At 50.4% G+C, this 15,432-nt stretch overlaps 2 protein-coding genes across 2 annotated transcripts; both read left to right on the forward strand.

Moving 5' to 3' along the window:
* Window positions 1–3,575: 3,575 nt before the first annotated feature.
* Window positions 3,576–4,856, forward strand: LOC104278154 (placenta-specific gene 8 protein-like). The gene is made up of 3 exons (XM_009875053.1): window positions 3,576–3,690; window positions 3,885–4,009; window positions 4,749–4,856. The coding sequence occupies exons 1-3, from the start codon at window positions 3,576–3,578 to the stop codon at window positions 4,854–4,856; spliced, it is 348 nt and encodes a 115-aa protein (XP_009873355.1).
* Window positions 4,857–10,070: 5,214 nt separating this feature from the next.
* LOC104278156 (placenta-specific gene 8 protein-like) lies at window positions 10,071–10,976 on the forward strand. The gene is made up of 3 exons (XM_009875054.1): window positions 10,071–10,179; window positions 10,420–10,544; window positions 10,869–10,976. Exons 1-3 carry the CDS (start codon window positions 10,071–10,073, stop codon window positions 10,974–10,976), a joined length of 342 nt encoding a protein of 113 aa, XP_009873356.1.
* Window positions 10,977–15,432: the final 4,456 nt, after the last annotated feature.

Below are 15,432 nucleotides of genomic sequence, written 5' to 3' on the forward strand. Positions count from 1 at the left end.
CAGTGTCTCACCACCTTCATGGGGAAGAACTTATTCCTAATGTTGAATCTGAACTGATCCATCTCTAGCTTCAATCCATTCCCCGTAGTCCTATCACTATCCGACATCCTAAAAAGCCCCTCACCAGCTTTCTTGTAGGCCCCCTTGAGATACTGGAAGGCCACAATAAGGTCTTCTCCTTTACCAGCCCTGTGTAAGGGACTGCTGAATGGATGTCTCAAACAGTTTGGGCCTTTTCGGAACCTAAATTGGCCACATCTGCCTGCCTGGTTCTTGTCCGTGTCTGCACATATCTGACTCAGCAGTTTTCGGAGTCAACTGCACAAGCCGTGCCCTGGTAGGGATTTGGGAGCAGGCAGGGCTTGGAGCCGTGGCTGCAAAAACGAAACAAGTCAAGCTGGCAGAGGGAGGGGTGATGCCCCCTCAGAGGCCTCTACCATCCCTCAGACCCATTCCTGATAATTTTCCACAAGGATGCGGTGGGAATTTGGCTGTATGAAAGGTGGTAATGCAGGGAGCTGGCATGCTCTCGCCCACCACCAGATGATCGAAGTGGTGTTAGGATCCCTGGTGTTGATTCACATTAATCCTGGCCTGGGAATCGTCGAACCTAAGTGATGGTCCTGAAGGCTCGGGATGCGACACCCTGCATTTCAACTTGGCATTTCCCTCCCTCCCCATCACTCTCCTGGTCTAGCTGGCACTTTGGATGAGCCTAGTCTAGCCAGCCGGTGGGGTGTCCAGTACCTTCTCTTCTAGAAAGCATCTGCTGAACTCCAAACCAAAATTGCCACAGACTCTTGCAATGCCTCTGAAAAAAACAATCCATGTTACCTCATCAGCACTATTGGTGAAAGTCTCCATTTAATGCATCATAAATTCTAGCCTGCTGACAAAAGCCCAAAAGCTAGTAAGTTCCAGTTTAACCCTAATTTCTCCTTCCCCCATTCTCAGCAAGAGAGAAGGGGACCATCAGCACTTTGAGTGGGATACTCAGGGCTTGTGCTGCTCCTGGGCAAGCAGCTGCTCAGACCCACTCTGTGCTCTCAGCACGCTGTGCATCGCGTTGGGAAACAGAAACCGCTCTCCCGGTCTAACAGTTTCTCTATGAAATGTGGAAGTGCACCCAAAACTGCCACTGGCTTGCACAGGCCATGAGCAGTTAAATATTTGGGGCATATTAGTGAAGAAACAGTAAATATTAATATCCCGTAGAGGGAAATGGATGCCTGCATGTTAAGGACTCAGTTTTACAATAGCTGGGTTACGTGGCTTGTGAGAAGGACTTGAGATAATCAGCTTAATTTTTACAGAAAGCCTCCAAACAACCCAAATGCATCCCTAAGAAGGATCAGGGAGCACACTTGCTGCAGGTGGAGGGAAGGATTAAAGGCTGTCTGCTTTATCTGGGGCAGATAAAAGTGTCGGTCCACCCAGAAGCCCCTGCCATGGCCCCCTTTTGCCACCATGCTGCCCACCCACTGTTGCCCAAGCCTGGTCATGAAAGCAAGCAGATCTGCACAACCCCTTCATCTGAAAAGTCTTTACCTTGAGGAAAGGGAAATCCTCGGAGTGAAGCACTCTGAGGCTGTCTTTATTTAGTCTGGTCTGGGATTTGAAAAATATGCTTTTTTTCTTCGGGGAAAAATGTTGGAAAAATGTCTATCCTAACAAATGCACATCATTCAGAGCTTTTCTCCCACCAAACAACAACCACATGCACACAGACCTAAGGGAGTGAGACAACATCCATGCAGTCATTTTCTTGAAAAGATGAATAGCAGTGTATGATTTCTGGAAAAAGGAGGGGGGGAGAGAAAAAAGAAAAGTTGCACATGTGCTAAGCCTGTAGTCCTTCTGACAGGGCACAGTTCCTAACCTCAGTTACCTCCTACTATTATAGTGGCTCAGTGCTGTCTGCCAATAAGACTCTAGAAGAGTGGGAAAGTTTAGTTTCAATTTCCCCGGAGCCTCTCTGTGCAAGACCCCAGCTGACAGAGAAGCCTGCACGGACAGAGGCTGTTCGCCAGAAGGTGGGTTCTCTTAAAGAATGGAAATAGTAAAATCTTGTTAACCTGGGAAGGGTGAGGTAATAGTGCAAAGGTAGAGATTTAATTTTTTTCCAGCTCAGAACATAATTTAAGGCAAAATATATGGCAAATCCTACTGGAGGAATGAGGGAGGCTTTTAAAAGCTATGCCCAAAAGCTGGATTATGGAGAGGTTATTTCTTTGCTGCTTTCTCTTGCTACCAGAATTGTCTAACTGTGTGAAAGGAACCTGACTCGTGCTTTGCTCTCTGTTTCAATTGGGTTCTGTCTTGTCTACATGGACAGTCACGACCAAATTCCTCCTAGCAAGGCTGCTTAGCTGTTTGTGTTTTCTGGTGGGCTCTGAGGATGTGCTGGAGGTAGCTGCTGTCCTGCCAGAAGCTTGGATGTCAGTCGCTTTTGTGTGTTGCTGCCTGCTCTCCCTGTGCACTTGCTGTCCTTTTCAGTGGGCTGTGCTGGTGGTGACAAGAGAGAGCATCTTAATGTTGCAGTCCCTTTGTTAATGCTTGCTGCCAAGAGAGAAGAAAGTATGTGAATAATACTCTTATACAGAACCCTGTGCATTTGTAAAAGTGTGGAAAATAGATTTGCCACATGTTGATAGCAGTGCTGTGGGTTAGCAGAGGGAAGTGTGTGGAGGCAGCGCACGCTCACCGTTTCCCTCTGGACAGACAGATGATACAGCCTCTGGTTGCATTCATGCCAGGTTTGCACGTTGCTGCCAGGTGAAGCCAGGAGTGGGATTTCTGGAGCAATGTGCATTGTCCCGAAAGGTGGAGATGAAGGGTGCCCCCCTCCCCCACAATTTAGTTTCTGTTCAGGCTTCTGAGCTCAGAAGATGTTCAGGGAGGAGCCTGACCACCCAGCAGCCTGCTTCTGCCTCTGCCAAATTGCTATTTCTATAAAAAAGAAAGAGAAAGAAAAAAGAAAGTTGCAAAAGTCTGAACAAATGTGAGCAGTGTATCTTTTTTTTCCCCTTTTCTTCTGTTGGTGCATAGTTAGAAGAACTTGGCCTCAGGACAAAGCTTGCTTTTAATTGTTATCTGATAATGTTTTGTGCTGTGTTTTACTTGGCTAGGAGAACAGGAACACCAAGATTTTTGTGGGGTTTTGTAGATCTGAGGCTTAATGCTTTTGAAGGTTTACCTGCTTAACTGCAGGAAGGCAAGGACTGGGGTTCAGACTTGGGACGTACATAGCATTGAGTTTCTGCCTTTCTGGCCCTCTATGGCAAGAAACTAGAGATACTGGTTTTCTGCAGTATCTCTCTCGCGTGAAGCCCAGCTTTGTTATGAGGAAATACAAGACTACAACTGCTTCCCGCATGTTTGTACCCATGCCAAAGCAATCTTATGCAAAATATGCCAAGTTCAACGATGAAAATGTCCGAATCACTCCCTTTAGCCTCAGTTCACTGCACAGTCCTGCTTGGCACAAGGGAAATTGGTGAACTATGATAATTGGAGCGACCACAGTTTTTCACTGTGCTGTTCCCCTCCCGTCTCTTTCAGAAGAGCAACTAGGAATGGCCACCCCATCCGTGGTGACGATCCAGCCACAGTACGGTGTGGTTGTGCCCACTGTCTCAAGGAACGTTTGGCAGACGGGGCTGATGGACTGCTGCAGCGACTGCGGTGTCTGTGAGTGCCTCAGGCTGTCCCATGCTGCAGGGGGTCCCATGCCATCTCAGTACACTTTTCTCACCCCTGCCACTCCAGTCGGTGATGTGATGGCTACGGCCACGTAGCCTGGTTCTCCCAGGTCCTCCTCTGGTTGTGGCGGTGCCGGGCAGGCAGGCAGAGCCTCTCTCACCATTGCTTTTCTTCTCTGCCAGGCTGCTGCGGGATGTTCTGCTTCCCCTGCCTTGCCTGCCAAGTGGCCAGTGACATGGGTGAGTGCTGCCTGTGCGGGACCAGCGTGGCCATGAGGACCCTCTACCGCACCAGATACAACATCCCGGTCAGTGGTTAACCCGGCCCTCACCGTGCTGAGAGCCTGCAACATGAGGTGCCCCCAAAACCCCTCTCTTTGCATATCAGGGATGAGCACAGGGCAGCACTTTTGTACCCTGCATGATGCCAGGAGCACAGGACAAACGGGCTCCCCTTGGCCGTGCTGACCCTTGAACTAGTGTCCAACAATGCATGTTAATCAGACACAGTGCCTTTCCAACACCCTTCACTGGGGACATGTGTCCTGCTTTCAGCTGCTGCCTACCACACTGGCACGTAGAGCCTCGGCTGCTGCTTCCCCATGCCATCCCCAGTTTTTCAAAGATGCGAAAGATTTAACATAAGACTAAAAAACAGAGTATGTTAGTTGCACAGATAAATATCCATAGTCAGATGTGGGAGAAAGGTGGGTACTTGTATACAGTACATGTATCAGGGGTCAGTGCCCCCCTCTATGGTGGCCTACATCCAGTTTGCCCAAATTTTCTCTTTCTGTGCATGTATTTCCCCCCAGTCTTAACCTCAAAAGCCAAAAGATAAGTAGCTACCTGCAGCCTGCAGAAAGAGCTTCCTCTTTCCATTCCACTGTGTGGGGGTTCACCGGCCCTGGTTTTTAGTTTCTGCTGCTGAGGATGCTGCAGCCAGCCAGAAAACAAAGGGCACACATGCGGAATGGGATTAACCTTTTCTCGACTGAAACATGTTTTTTGGGAAGCCTCCATCCCTAACCAATTTCTTCTGAACAGGGGTCCATTTGCTCTGACTTCTGTGTCACCATGTGGTGCTCTATGTGCTCTGTTTGCCAAATGAAGAGAGACATCAACCGGAGGAGGGAGCTGGGCGTGTTCTGGTAAGCTGAGCGTGCTGGCACTCAATTACGCAGCTCCCACCACACACACACCCGCACAGCTTCTTGGGGTCTCTCCTCCTGCCACAAGACACAGGGTTGCTGCAGTAGGGAGATGGCCATGGACGGGTGACAAGGCTGACCTGACCTGCAGCGAAATGTTGCAGGGCGAGGAGGGCGGAGCAGAACCGGGGACACACAGAGCTGGTGTGGTGAGGCACAGCCCCTCTCCCTGATCATAGAATGGCCTAAGCTGGAAGGGACCTTAGAGATCATTTTAATCCAGCCTCCCTGCCACCAGGGACGCCACCTCTCGACTAGATCAGGCAACACATGGGGAGCAAACCGGAATTGAAGCCGCGACCTTAGCGTTGTTGGCGCTACGCTCGACTGACTGAGCTAACCAGCCCCCTATCCTCTTCCGTTCCGTTGCAGATGCCGCCATCCTTGCTGCGCCCTGCGGAACTGCAGTGGGAAGGAGTCAGCACTGCACTGGCCCTTGGGAAATGCCACATGGGGGGGTTGCGTTGACTGTGGTTGATTCCCTCTTCCCTGAGCAATATTATGAATAAACAGCGGAGTTTTCCTTCGTGCCTCTGTGTGTGTCACTCTTGCACAGCTTTAGAGCACTCATCCTTCTCCCGCTCTGTCCCTGATGCAACTGAGATTTCCCTATGCCCACATCAGGGTAAGATTACCACTAGTATTTTGTTAGTCTCTCAGCTTTTAGAAAGGATGTTTAGTGCACAGGAGGTGTCGCTGTTGTTCATCCAAATTGTAAAATTTGGAAAAGTGACTTCTGCTCCAGGGCAGAACTGGGGCTTCCCAAAGATGGGTGGTGTCTGCAGGGCACCGAGTGCCCAGTTTCCCCTTCGTTGGTGGCCTAGGTGGCTCTCCAGGACTGCTGGCTAGTCTCACCTTTCTGAGTATAGAGCCACAGGGATTTTGGGCTGCTTGGTGCCAGCCCACCTCCTGCATCGCAGAGACGTGCTCCCCGACAGACCCTGAGCATGAATTCCCACCCGCCTGCAATTAAAAACCTGGTTGGGTTGGGTTGTGGGTTCACCAAGTCCTCTCCGGGGTCAAACTCTGCCGCCTCCCCACCACAGCTGGGAAGAGCTCACCTGCACTGGGCTGTTAACCTTACCCTCTCCATCCAGAAGGCAAAGGTTACATCCACCCCGTCTCCATTAGTTTCAGAGAGATGCTAAAGGATTTTTGAATGCTACAAATCTTCCACAGCTTCACTCTGTAAGGAAAAGAGGATTTTTTTTTTTCTCTCAACTGCCTTCACCTTCACCACAAACCTTGTAAAGGGCAGGTAGTGGTTCTGTCAGTACTGCAGGTTGGTCCCTGTGGCAGCACTCCCTCCTGCCTAAACCCCAGCTGGCCCAGACAGTCCTGTGGGTTAACCCTGGAAATACAGAAAACTGCGTTTTTAGCCTGAAAGAAGTGAAGGCCAAGAAAGTAGAGAGGGGGAGAGAAGAAATACCACGCTGCCATCTCATCCCAAGCACAGAGTGGTACGATCTTGTAGATGTACCTCGAGGCAGTGCTTGTGGCACCTTGTGGAGTTAAGGATCAGTTGTTTGGTGATGGCTCAGGCGCAATGAAGGAAAGGCACTGCACAGCCACGTAAGGCACTGCACTGATCGTTTAAGGCAGCACAGGATCCCGAATGCAAAGTGTTCTTTGAAAACTGCTACTGAGAATGATGTGTCCCATCAGGACTCTGGTCCTGTGGGATGCTGGGATGGGAAAAGGTGAGGAGGGGCAGCAGGAGCCCACCAGAAGTGGCATCAAGCTTGGAGCAAACTTGCAGCTGACTGTCCCCAGCAGAGAGGCTGCATTGCACAAAACAACACCTAAGCCTATGTCGGTTGTTAGAGGGAGCAGAGGTCAGTTGCCATGAAGCGCCCAGAGTATATAAAAGGTGAGAACCAGGAAGAGGACACACGTCTTCCCCGTACGAGAGCGGCTGGGCAGGTATGTATGGTTTGGTTTTGCTTTGTCAAGAGCTGCCGTGCGAACTTACAGAAAGCGCACCTGGCTGAAGTGATGTTGCTGGGGAAGGGGTGGAAACAGAGGCGAGCATTGCTACCTGGAAAACTATTTCAGAGCTAAATTGGAGCACATTAGCTGGTGCTGACAGGCGTCTCAAGAGAAGTGGGCAGCAGAGGTAAGGGGTGACTCGTTTTGCACTGTACTTTTCATTTGCGCACATAAATGTGCCTACACATAACAAAATGCTGCTTTATGACCTTGGTTATCAGTAAAACGCGGCTGCATGCGCCTTGGCATCTCTTGCTCCTATCAGCCATTCCAACTGCCGCTGGTGGTGCCGGGGAGCTGTAGATTTGGGGGCACTCGGGGTGACGTGCTGGGCCTGGACCACCTCTCAGAAGATGGTTGTGTGGTGAAGACATTTCCAGGCTGCTGCCTGCTCCGCATCACAGCCTCTGTCTGTGCGGGGATGTGGTGGGCTCATACCTGGGGAGAGGAGGGGAATGTCCATGGTCAGCCCTGGTGTGAAGGGCACTGTGTGTGTTGGTGGAACCACTAGGATGGATTTTTCACCATGCTCTGAGAATAATCTCATTATCTGTTGGTGAGGGAATGCCTCCTTTGGCACTGGAGGCGGGTGGGGTCCTGGCCCTAAACCTTCTCCATGGTCCCTGTCATCCTGCCTGCTGCTGCGCATCCCTGTCCCTGCATGAGACCCCCTGCCCTGCCCCTTCCGGCTCCTGCTGCTTCTTAAATTGTCCCATGCCCAGGTTCTCTGCAGGCACTGCCGTTTTGGCGTGCACAGCGGTGTTACGTTCGCTGCAGATGTGACAGAAATTAGCCGGGGCCTCACGCATGAATGAGCAGGGGCAGCTTGCCAGGCCAGAAGCAGAAAAGTGTCTGGCAAGAGACGATGGGTGCTGCAGTCCCTGCTGCACCCATGGGTGGTGGAGTTGCATGTGGTTGCTCCAAAGGTCCCTGCCAACAGCCAGATAACTTACTCCAGAGAGGACACAACAGCAGTTTTATTGCTTAACAGCCCTTTTTAGTAACAGCAAAACTCCACCCTTTTCTATTAACCCTTGGCGGAGGCCAGTGACTCAAGTAACCCAAGCTGTCAGTTTGCCCTTCAAGGCCAGTTGTCACCTAATAGGAGCAGATACCAGTGTCTCAGATAGGGTCAGCCCACCCCAGCTTCCATTGCCTGCAGAAAGCTGCAAAAAAGTCATGAGCAAATAATTTAAAGACTTTTTACAAGCTTTTGTCCCTCCGATGGCATAGTTTAACGTCTCTTTTTGTGTACTACCAGGGGACAGGTGTTGCCCATATGGCAACAGAATGTGTCTGACAGCAGGGTATGTCCAGGAGTCTGTAAATGATGGGTGGCTGCAGGAGCTGCTGGCAGAGCCACCCCACCCTTTGCCCCCCGTTGGTAACAGTCAATACAAACAGGCTGTTATCTCTCTGGGGTTGGATGCAGTCAATGAGCTGCATGGCATGATCTGAGTGCTGGGTGTACTAATATATTTATTTCACCATACTGCTTGTGTTTTACACTTAAATTCCATGTAAATGTGAAATTCCGAGGTGAAAACAATCCCATTCCCTTTATAGTGTTTTAGTAGAATTTACAGGCATTAGTGCCTTGCTTTAAAATGCAAATGCTTCCCCTAGCATCCTGACCTTCAGGCACTCCTTTGTCACACAAGGGCAGGGAAGGGAGGGCACTCCCCACCCCGGCTGTCACCCAGCCAGGCCGTGGTGCTGCCACTGCAAGCAGGAAGGCAGTGGTCCTGCCACTGCAAGCAGGACAAGTGCTAAAGCTGGGCAGGGACAGGCAGGACACGAACTGCATGAAGGTGCTCTGTTCTGCAGCTGGAGAGGACCTCCCTGGGGAGCTACCCTGGGACCCTTCCCATGCAAAGCAGCAGTTATGGTGTCCAAAGCTCAGGCTGCTTTCCTATGAGGACATGTGGCTGTGTGCTGGGAGCGGGAGAGAGCCCTTGTAGCTGTAAGAGCACGGGAGCCTTTGCATCTGTCTCATCCCCATGCTGCTCCACAGAGTGGTGCCGAGCTTGGGCACAGGGCAGGGCATGTGTCAGTGTGGGATTTCCGCTGGGAGCATCCTCTGTTTGTTGTGTTTTTTTTTTAATTAAAGCTCCAAAGGTGAAGTATGAATGGCAGAGGGTGATGCCTATGCCTTGCGGGGGTGGCAGGAAGGGAAAGGGCTGCAGATGGAGATGGAGTCATTACATGGGTGAGGTGGGATTGAGGATGATGCTGCAGAGCAGGAGCTCTGCTGCTCTCAGACGATGCAGCCCCTTGCTGGGGAAGGATGGAGCAGTGCTGCAGCGGCTATGGTGGCCCCAGGGAACTGAGGAAGAGGAGAACAAGGATGAGGCACTGGCACAGACGGGCAAGTGGAGGAGGGATGGGAACTGGTGACTGGGCTTAAGGTGATGGAAAAGGACAAAGAAAACCCAGTGCCTTGAAGCCTGCTAAGAAAGCAGGTGAAGAAGGAAGGGAGAGGGGGAGGTAAACAGGCTGAGATGCTCAGGGAACAAAACAAGGATTAAGGTGACTACTGAGACCCTGGGAAATCTAAGACTGAGCTTTGGGGCACTGTGAACATACACAAAAAATACCATTTTAAGGAAATAATGATGAAAGATGAATGGAAGATGAGAAGGTGGAATTGAAGATTTGAAGCACTTGAGGCTCTGAAGCAGAAGGACCTCTGTTTTTATAGAGGCATTTTACTTGCATGGGCAGGGGAACGGGATTAATTGGGGGCTGTTTTTGGAGAGGGCTTTTCTGCAGAGGACAGTGGCAGACTCCTGGCAGAGCTGTGCCCCCCATTTTAAAATGGGGATAGCAGTGCCCAGCAGTGGGGACTCAACAGTGGCCTGTGCTGCCCTCTCCATCTTCAAATCATAGAATCATAAAACCGTTAAGATTGGGAAAGACCTCTAAGATCATCAAGTCCAACTGTCAACCCAATACTACCACGACTACTAAATACTACCACGACTACTAAATGGTAGTAGTCATGGTAGTATTGGATTGACAATACTACTAAAGGGTAGTATTTAGCAGTCGTACTAAATGCAGCAGCCTGAGTGAGACACCCACCTCAGAAACAGCTGCAGCATCTTTCTCTGATGGCTTTTCCTTCCAGACCACAAACTTCCTGGAGGGACCTGACTCCGTGCTGGCAATGGCCTCTCACCCTCAAGTGATCACGGTCCAGCCCCAGTTTTTGACTACCCAGCAGGCAGGCGAGTGGCAGACAGGGCTGCTGGACTGCTGCTCTGACTGTGGCGTGTGTGAGTGCATACTTATCCCTTGTTCCTGGTGTTGTCTTACAATGTATTTGTGGGGTTTTCCCTGTTCCTTTTGTAGCATTGCCTCTGCTGCAAACCCCACTTTTGTGGGTACCAGCAGCAGAGCAGCTCTCATCTCTCATCGAGAGCCATGGCTCCCACGACTGCATCCCGAGCCAGCTCCCCCTGCTTTCCTCTTTCTTCGCATCCCTCAGCCAAGCCAAGTGTCTTTCTGTCCCCCAGGTATTTGTGGAGCCTTCTGCTTCCCCTGCCTGAGCTGCCAAGTGGCCACTGCCATGGACGAGTGCTGCCTGTGCGGCGCCACCGTGGCCATGAGGACTCTCTACCGCACCAAATACAAAATCCCGGTCAGTGACCAACAGTGAGGTCTGCCCCGCTGGCTGTGACAGTCGCCAGCTGGGTGCTGGGGAGTGGGCGAGGAAAGAAGAAAGGGGTGGCCAAGGGGAAGGGCAGTGTCTGGGTGTTCCATGGGCAGCCCTGCAGGCAGGGAGCCAGGGACATACCTGCATCCCTGTTGCGAGCCAGGGGTAATCCCGGTCCTCACTAAGCATGAGCAGCAGCATGCTGTGGGGCCAGGGCTGAGCTGCCCAGCGGTGTTGACGATGAAAAATAGGGAAACTTAAAAGCTGATATAAGAAAGGGTTATTCATACACTGTCCCTTGCTCCACAGGGCTCCATTCTGAATGATGCATGTGCCCTTGCGTGTTTGCCCATGTGCACGCTCTGCCAGCTGAAGAGAGATATCAAACGGAGGAAGGAGCTGGGCATATTCTGGTGAGCTGTGCATGCCGACATGGGTTTATATAGTCTCTGCTGCAGAGATCTGAGCAGCTTTGCAGAGTCTCCCTTTCCACTAACACCTGATGTAAAACGCAGGGTGCTGCAGTGCTCAAACAGTGATGGCCAGGTGAAGGGGTGACCTGTCCCACTGCAAAATGTTGGTGGGAGCTTGCAGTATGGGGTGGGGTCTCCTCAAGGCCTGTCACATTGGTCCAGCCAACACACACCCCACACCCGGTGTGGTGAAGCATGGCCTTGCTCCCTCACCTTCCTCTCCCATCGCATTGCAGATGCTGCCATCCTCGCTGCCCCCTGTGGAGCTGCTGTGGACAGGAGCCGCCACTCCCCTAGCCCTTGGGAAACACACTGCAAGGAGATTGCCTGGGTTGTGGTTGATTCCCCCTTCTCTGAGTAATACCAGCAATAAACAGCAAAATTTGTCCTCCCACTTGAGTGTTATTTATTTCTTGCTGTCCTCTTGCAGCGCCAGAGGACAGAATTGGATGTTTGTACGCTGCATGGTCAGGACAATGCTGAGGTTATCAGATAAAAGAGACTTTCTCTTGCAGACCCATGCTGGGATGAGTTCAGCGAGAAGGTAAAATAAAACAAACCAAAAGCCAAACCTTCTGTGGACAGCTCAGCTTCTCTGTGGACACCAGCAGTGTGCAGAGCTGGTGACAGCATCACTCTGTGCTCAGAGAGGTCCGAGAGCAACAAACCTACCTCTATTTCTGCCTGGACCATCCCCAGCACTGAGACACAGAAGGTGGCAGCGGGAGAGTGATGGTGATGGTGTGGGAATCACAGTCCCACTCAGCTTCCTCGGCACAAACCTTGTTGGGAGCCTGTCATGTGGGAGCTGCTTCTCTATGGAGTGAGACCCCCCACGGCTGTGGGTGTGGGCGTAATACACTGTGGTGGAAGAGCTGGGACAACCTGTGCCTCCCTGGGGCTTGGGGGTGCAGGGTTTTGTCCATTGTCTGCCATGAGAAAGAACAGAGAAGATGAGGTAACACTGGTGCTGGGGATGCTCTGCAGCTGCTGAGTGCTGGCTCAGATTGACTTAAACTTTGTTGCTTTTCACAGAAGCAGCTGTGTTTTGCCCAGAGCACCAGTGGGCTGGGGCTAACACAGGACCCTCAGGCTCTGGCATGTCTGTGCTTCTGTCCTGGTACCTTCAGAACAAGAGTGAGTTTTATTCAAAAATATCTTTCCCACCTCCTGTGTTCCCCACCGCAACTCTTGTTGCATTTTCCACGGTGGCCGCAGCACCATCACATCCCTGTGCTAATGGCACGTACACTTGTGTTTACACACTTGAAATACATACGCACAGAGAAGCAGGAGAAGGCGGCTGTGGCACGGTGACAGCCTGAGCTGGGAGCTGAGAAGCGTGTGTGTCTGCTGCAGGGGCAGATGTCACTGTGCTGGTCTGCGTGTTGTCCACAGGCATGCTGGGTCGCCTCTGCTCCCTACTGGTCCCACATCCTCATCACCCACAGCCCACCAGACACAGAGCAAGGAGTGGGCCTGTGCCTCCCTGTGTGGCACAGGTAGCTGTGTGATTTGGGGTTGCCAGTTCAGTGTCAGCCCTGCTGGTCCAGGAGCTCATGGGTGAGTTGAGAACGCCTGGGGTCAAGGTCCTCAAGTCCACCCAACCATGAATGCTGAGATCCACTCCTCCCAGTAACAAAACCCCCACTCCCATCTCCCTCCCACTGCTAACAGTCATTCCTCCTTGGGGACCTTCTGCCCTTCCACGGTTGGCCCACCCTGGCAGGGACTTCCAGGACCCTGTGCCTTTGCCCACCCTTGAAAATGGAGTTTCCTCTCCAGGGCTCTTTCTTCCCCAGCACACACAGAGGTCAGGTCGTTGGGACCAGATCTGTGACCGCTACAGGGACCTGGGTCCTCACAGGACTCTTGTTCCTGTAGACAATACCATGGGGTGCAGCGAGGAGCCAGGAGCAACCAGCCCCAAGCCTGGATGAGAGGCTGGGAATGTTGCCTTAAGGATGGCAAAACAATCTTTACTGCATTAAGGATGGTAAATCAGTCCTTCAGAGAATGCTGCTTTGAGGATGGGAAAGGCAACAATCAAATCTTTGAGCCAATTAGTAGAAAAGATAACAAGATAGTGTGTACCTAGAGATAATAAGCAGACGGTTACTTAGAAAGTTTTAATAGGCTGTTCGTCCTTTAGGATGTTTTGGACAAGATCAAAGCAAAGGTCTCCCACTCAAAAGTTTTTGTGTTGGAGATTAGAGGGTATGCAAACATCACAAGTTGTTTGCGAAAGGCTGAAAGTCAGCCCAAGTTAAAGGTGGCAGTGGGAGATTGTGACCACCAACTCAATTCAAGCCAAAGAAAATTTGCCCCCCCACACACCTGCAAGGAGTATGCGTGCCAATTGGCATGAGAAGCGAGGCTAGTTTAAATATACTTAACCAATAACTGTAAAATTAGATACGTTTATACTAATTAAGTTACAACAGAAATATGTTGTAGTTTTCAACGCGGTATATTAGTTTCATCTAGCATTCAAACTTGCCTGACTTTGTTAATAAACCAGTGTCAGCTTTCTAAACTATCGTTTGGTTTAGAGAGTTTTCTTGGTTACTGTTTTCAGTAACAGGAAGAGCTGTGGAAGTGAAGGAAATAAGGCTTTTCCCCGCATGTTTTTAAGCATTTGTTTCACAGATCTCACAGACCTTTTCAGCTGCACAGGGGCTGACATCAGCAACAGGAAAATGCATGTTTTCCCTTAATCTGGATCAGATTAAACCCTTTTGGGTTAAACCATCTCTGCCTCCAAAAAGTGTGCAGTGTTGGTGGCTGGCCATGCCTTTTAGCTCACTGGGGTGGCCACAGGAGGGAAAATATCTTCAAAGCCTTCAGTCAAAGCAGAACTTCCATATCAGGTTGGCATTTGAGTATATGTGTGTGTCCACGGGTGGCAACTGCACAGAGGAAAAGCTCTGGTGCTGTATCAGGAGCTGCCTGCACACAAGTTAGGGATAAGAGGGGATGCCACAGGGTGCCAATTCACAAACCAAATCCTGACAGACCCCTTCCCCTGGAGTCTGAACCCTCCTGAGGACAACCTGATCTAATCCACAATCTGGATGTGAACAACCTATGGCAAAAAGCATTAGCACTGCGGGTAGCCTGGGCAATGCTGCACGGACTGCCCCCCAACCATGCCCCAAAAGTGGTGGAATTGTTAAAGGGCCTGGGAGAAATGCAGGCAATTCCCCTCTGCAGAAGAGCACAGTTCACTCCTTTGCATCCTTCTGAGAGGAAACAGAGGGGTTAAAAAATCTAGGAGTTGCAGTGTGGGGTCATGGTGAATTCTCCCCCACAGTCCGCTAACAGGGAACTTTACATTCATATCCCCGTCGGTCTGAAGCGAATAAGTTTAGATTTTTAATTGACACAGAGGCCCAAACTGATGTTTTAAATAAGCAACAAGTCAAGGAGCTAGGAGTTAGATCCTCGAGGAAAACTATAAACGTAATAGGGGTGACAGGTCCAACAAGAAATGTCCCGCTGCTCAAACTCAGTTTTGGCTGCCTGGGGAAAAGTGGGTGACTGTGGGGAATCCTGCGAGCTGGACGAACAGCACACTAATATGATGCTCCGTAAAGCCAAGTTTATTCCAATCAGAAGGCTACTTATATAGCGTAGTTAGTTCCATACAGCATAAGTTAAGTGTTACATGATTGGTCAGATACCCCGTCCATGCACTACATGATTGGTTACACGCTACTGTCCACGCGGCGAGCACGCACCTAACTAGTCACTGTGACAGGCTCTTGTGCAGAGCGTCAAATCTCCTGTTTCTCCTGGCCTACTTTCCTGTCTGAAATGCACCTAAAGGCTGCATTGTCTTCAGTAGTTTCATAACCATCTGCCTCAGCACTTTCTGTTCGTCACTGACTTTTACTCTTTCACCAAGTTTCTATGTAGTAGGCCCCAACTCCTCCCCCTTTTCTTTTAAACATGATAGACATACTGCGTTTCAGTGACAATCGTAGGCAATTCACTACACAAGGCAAAATTACACAAAATCCTACTAAAGCTAGCAAAACTGACATTATCCATTTTATCAGTGCCGTTAGCCAAGGCCTAAGGTTCAGTGAATTAAGCCATTCTGAAAAGGGCTCAGTGTTGTACAAAATCTTGTTAAACTGTTGCCGAAGGTCAGACAGCTGTTTGTGTATACTCTGTGAATGAACTGACAAATTCGTACAACACATTCCGTCAAACTCCTCGCATCCATGTCCTTGTGCTGGCAACAGAAAATCAATTGCGGCTCGATTCTGTAGTACAGCACGTCTAATGCTATCTACATCAGTAAGCAGCTCTGAAAGGATACGTGAAGTAATGTTAAACTCTTTCAAGCTCCAGCAAGCTAATCTTTTTAACTGATTGTAATTATGTGCTGCAGC

The sequence above is a fragment of the Apaloderma vittatum genome, unplaced genomic scaffold (genome assembly GCF_000703405.1).
Source record: "Apaloderma vittatum isolate BGI_N311 unplaced genomic scaffold, ASM70340v1 scaffold4248, whole genome shotgun sequence".
NCBI classification, from domain to species: domain Eukaryota; kingdom Metazoa; phylum Chordata; class Aves; order Trogoniformes; family Trogonidae; genus Apaloderma; species Apaloderma vittatum.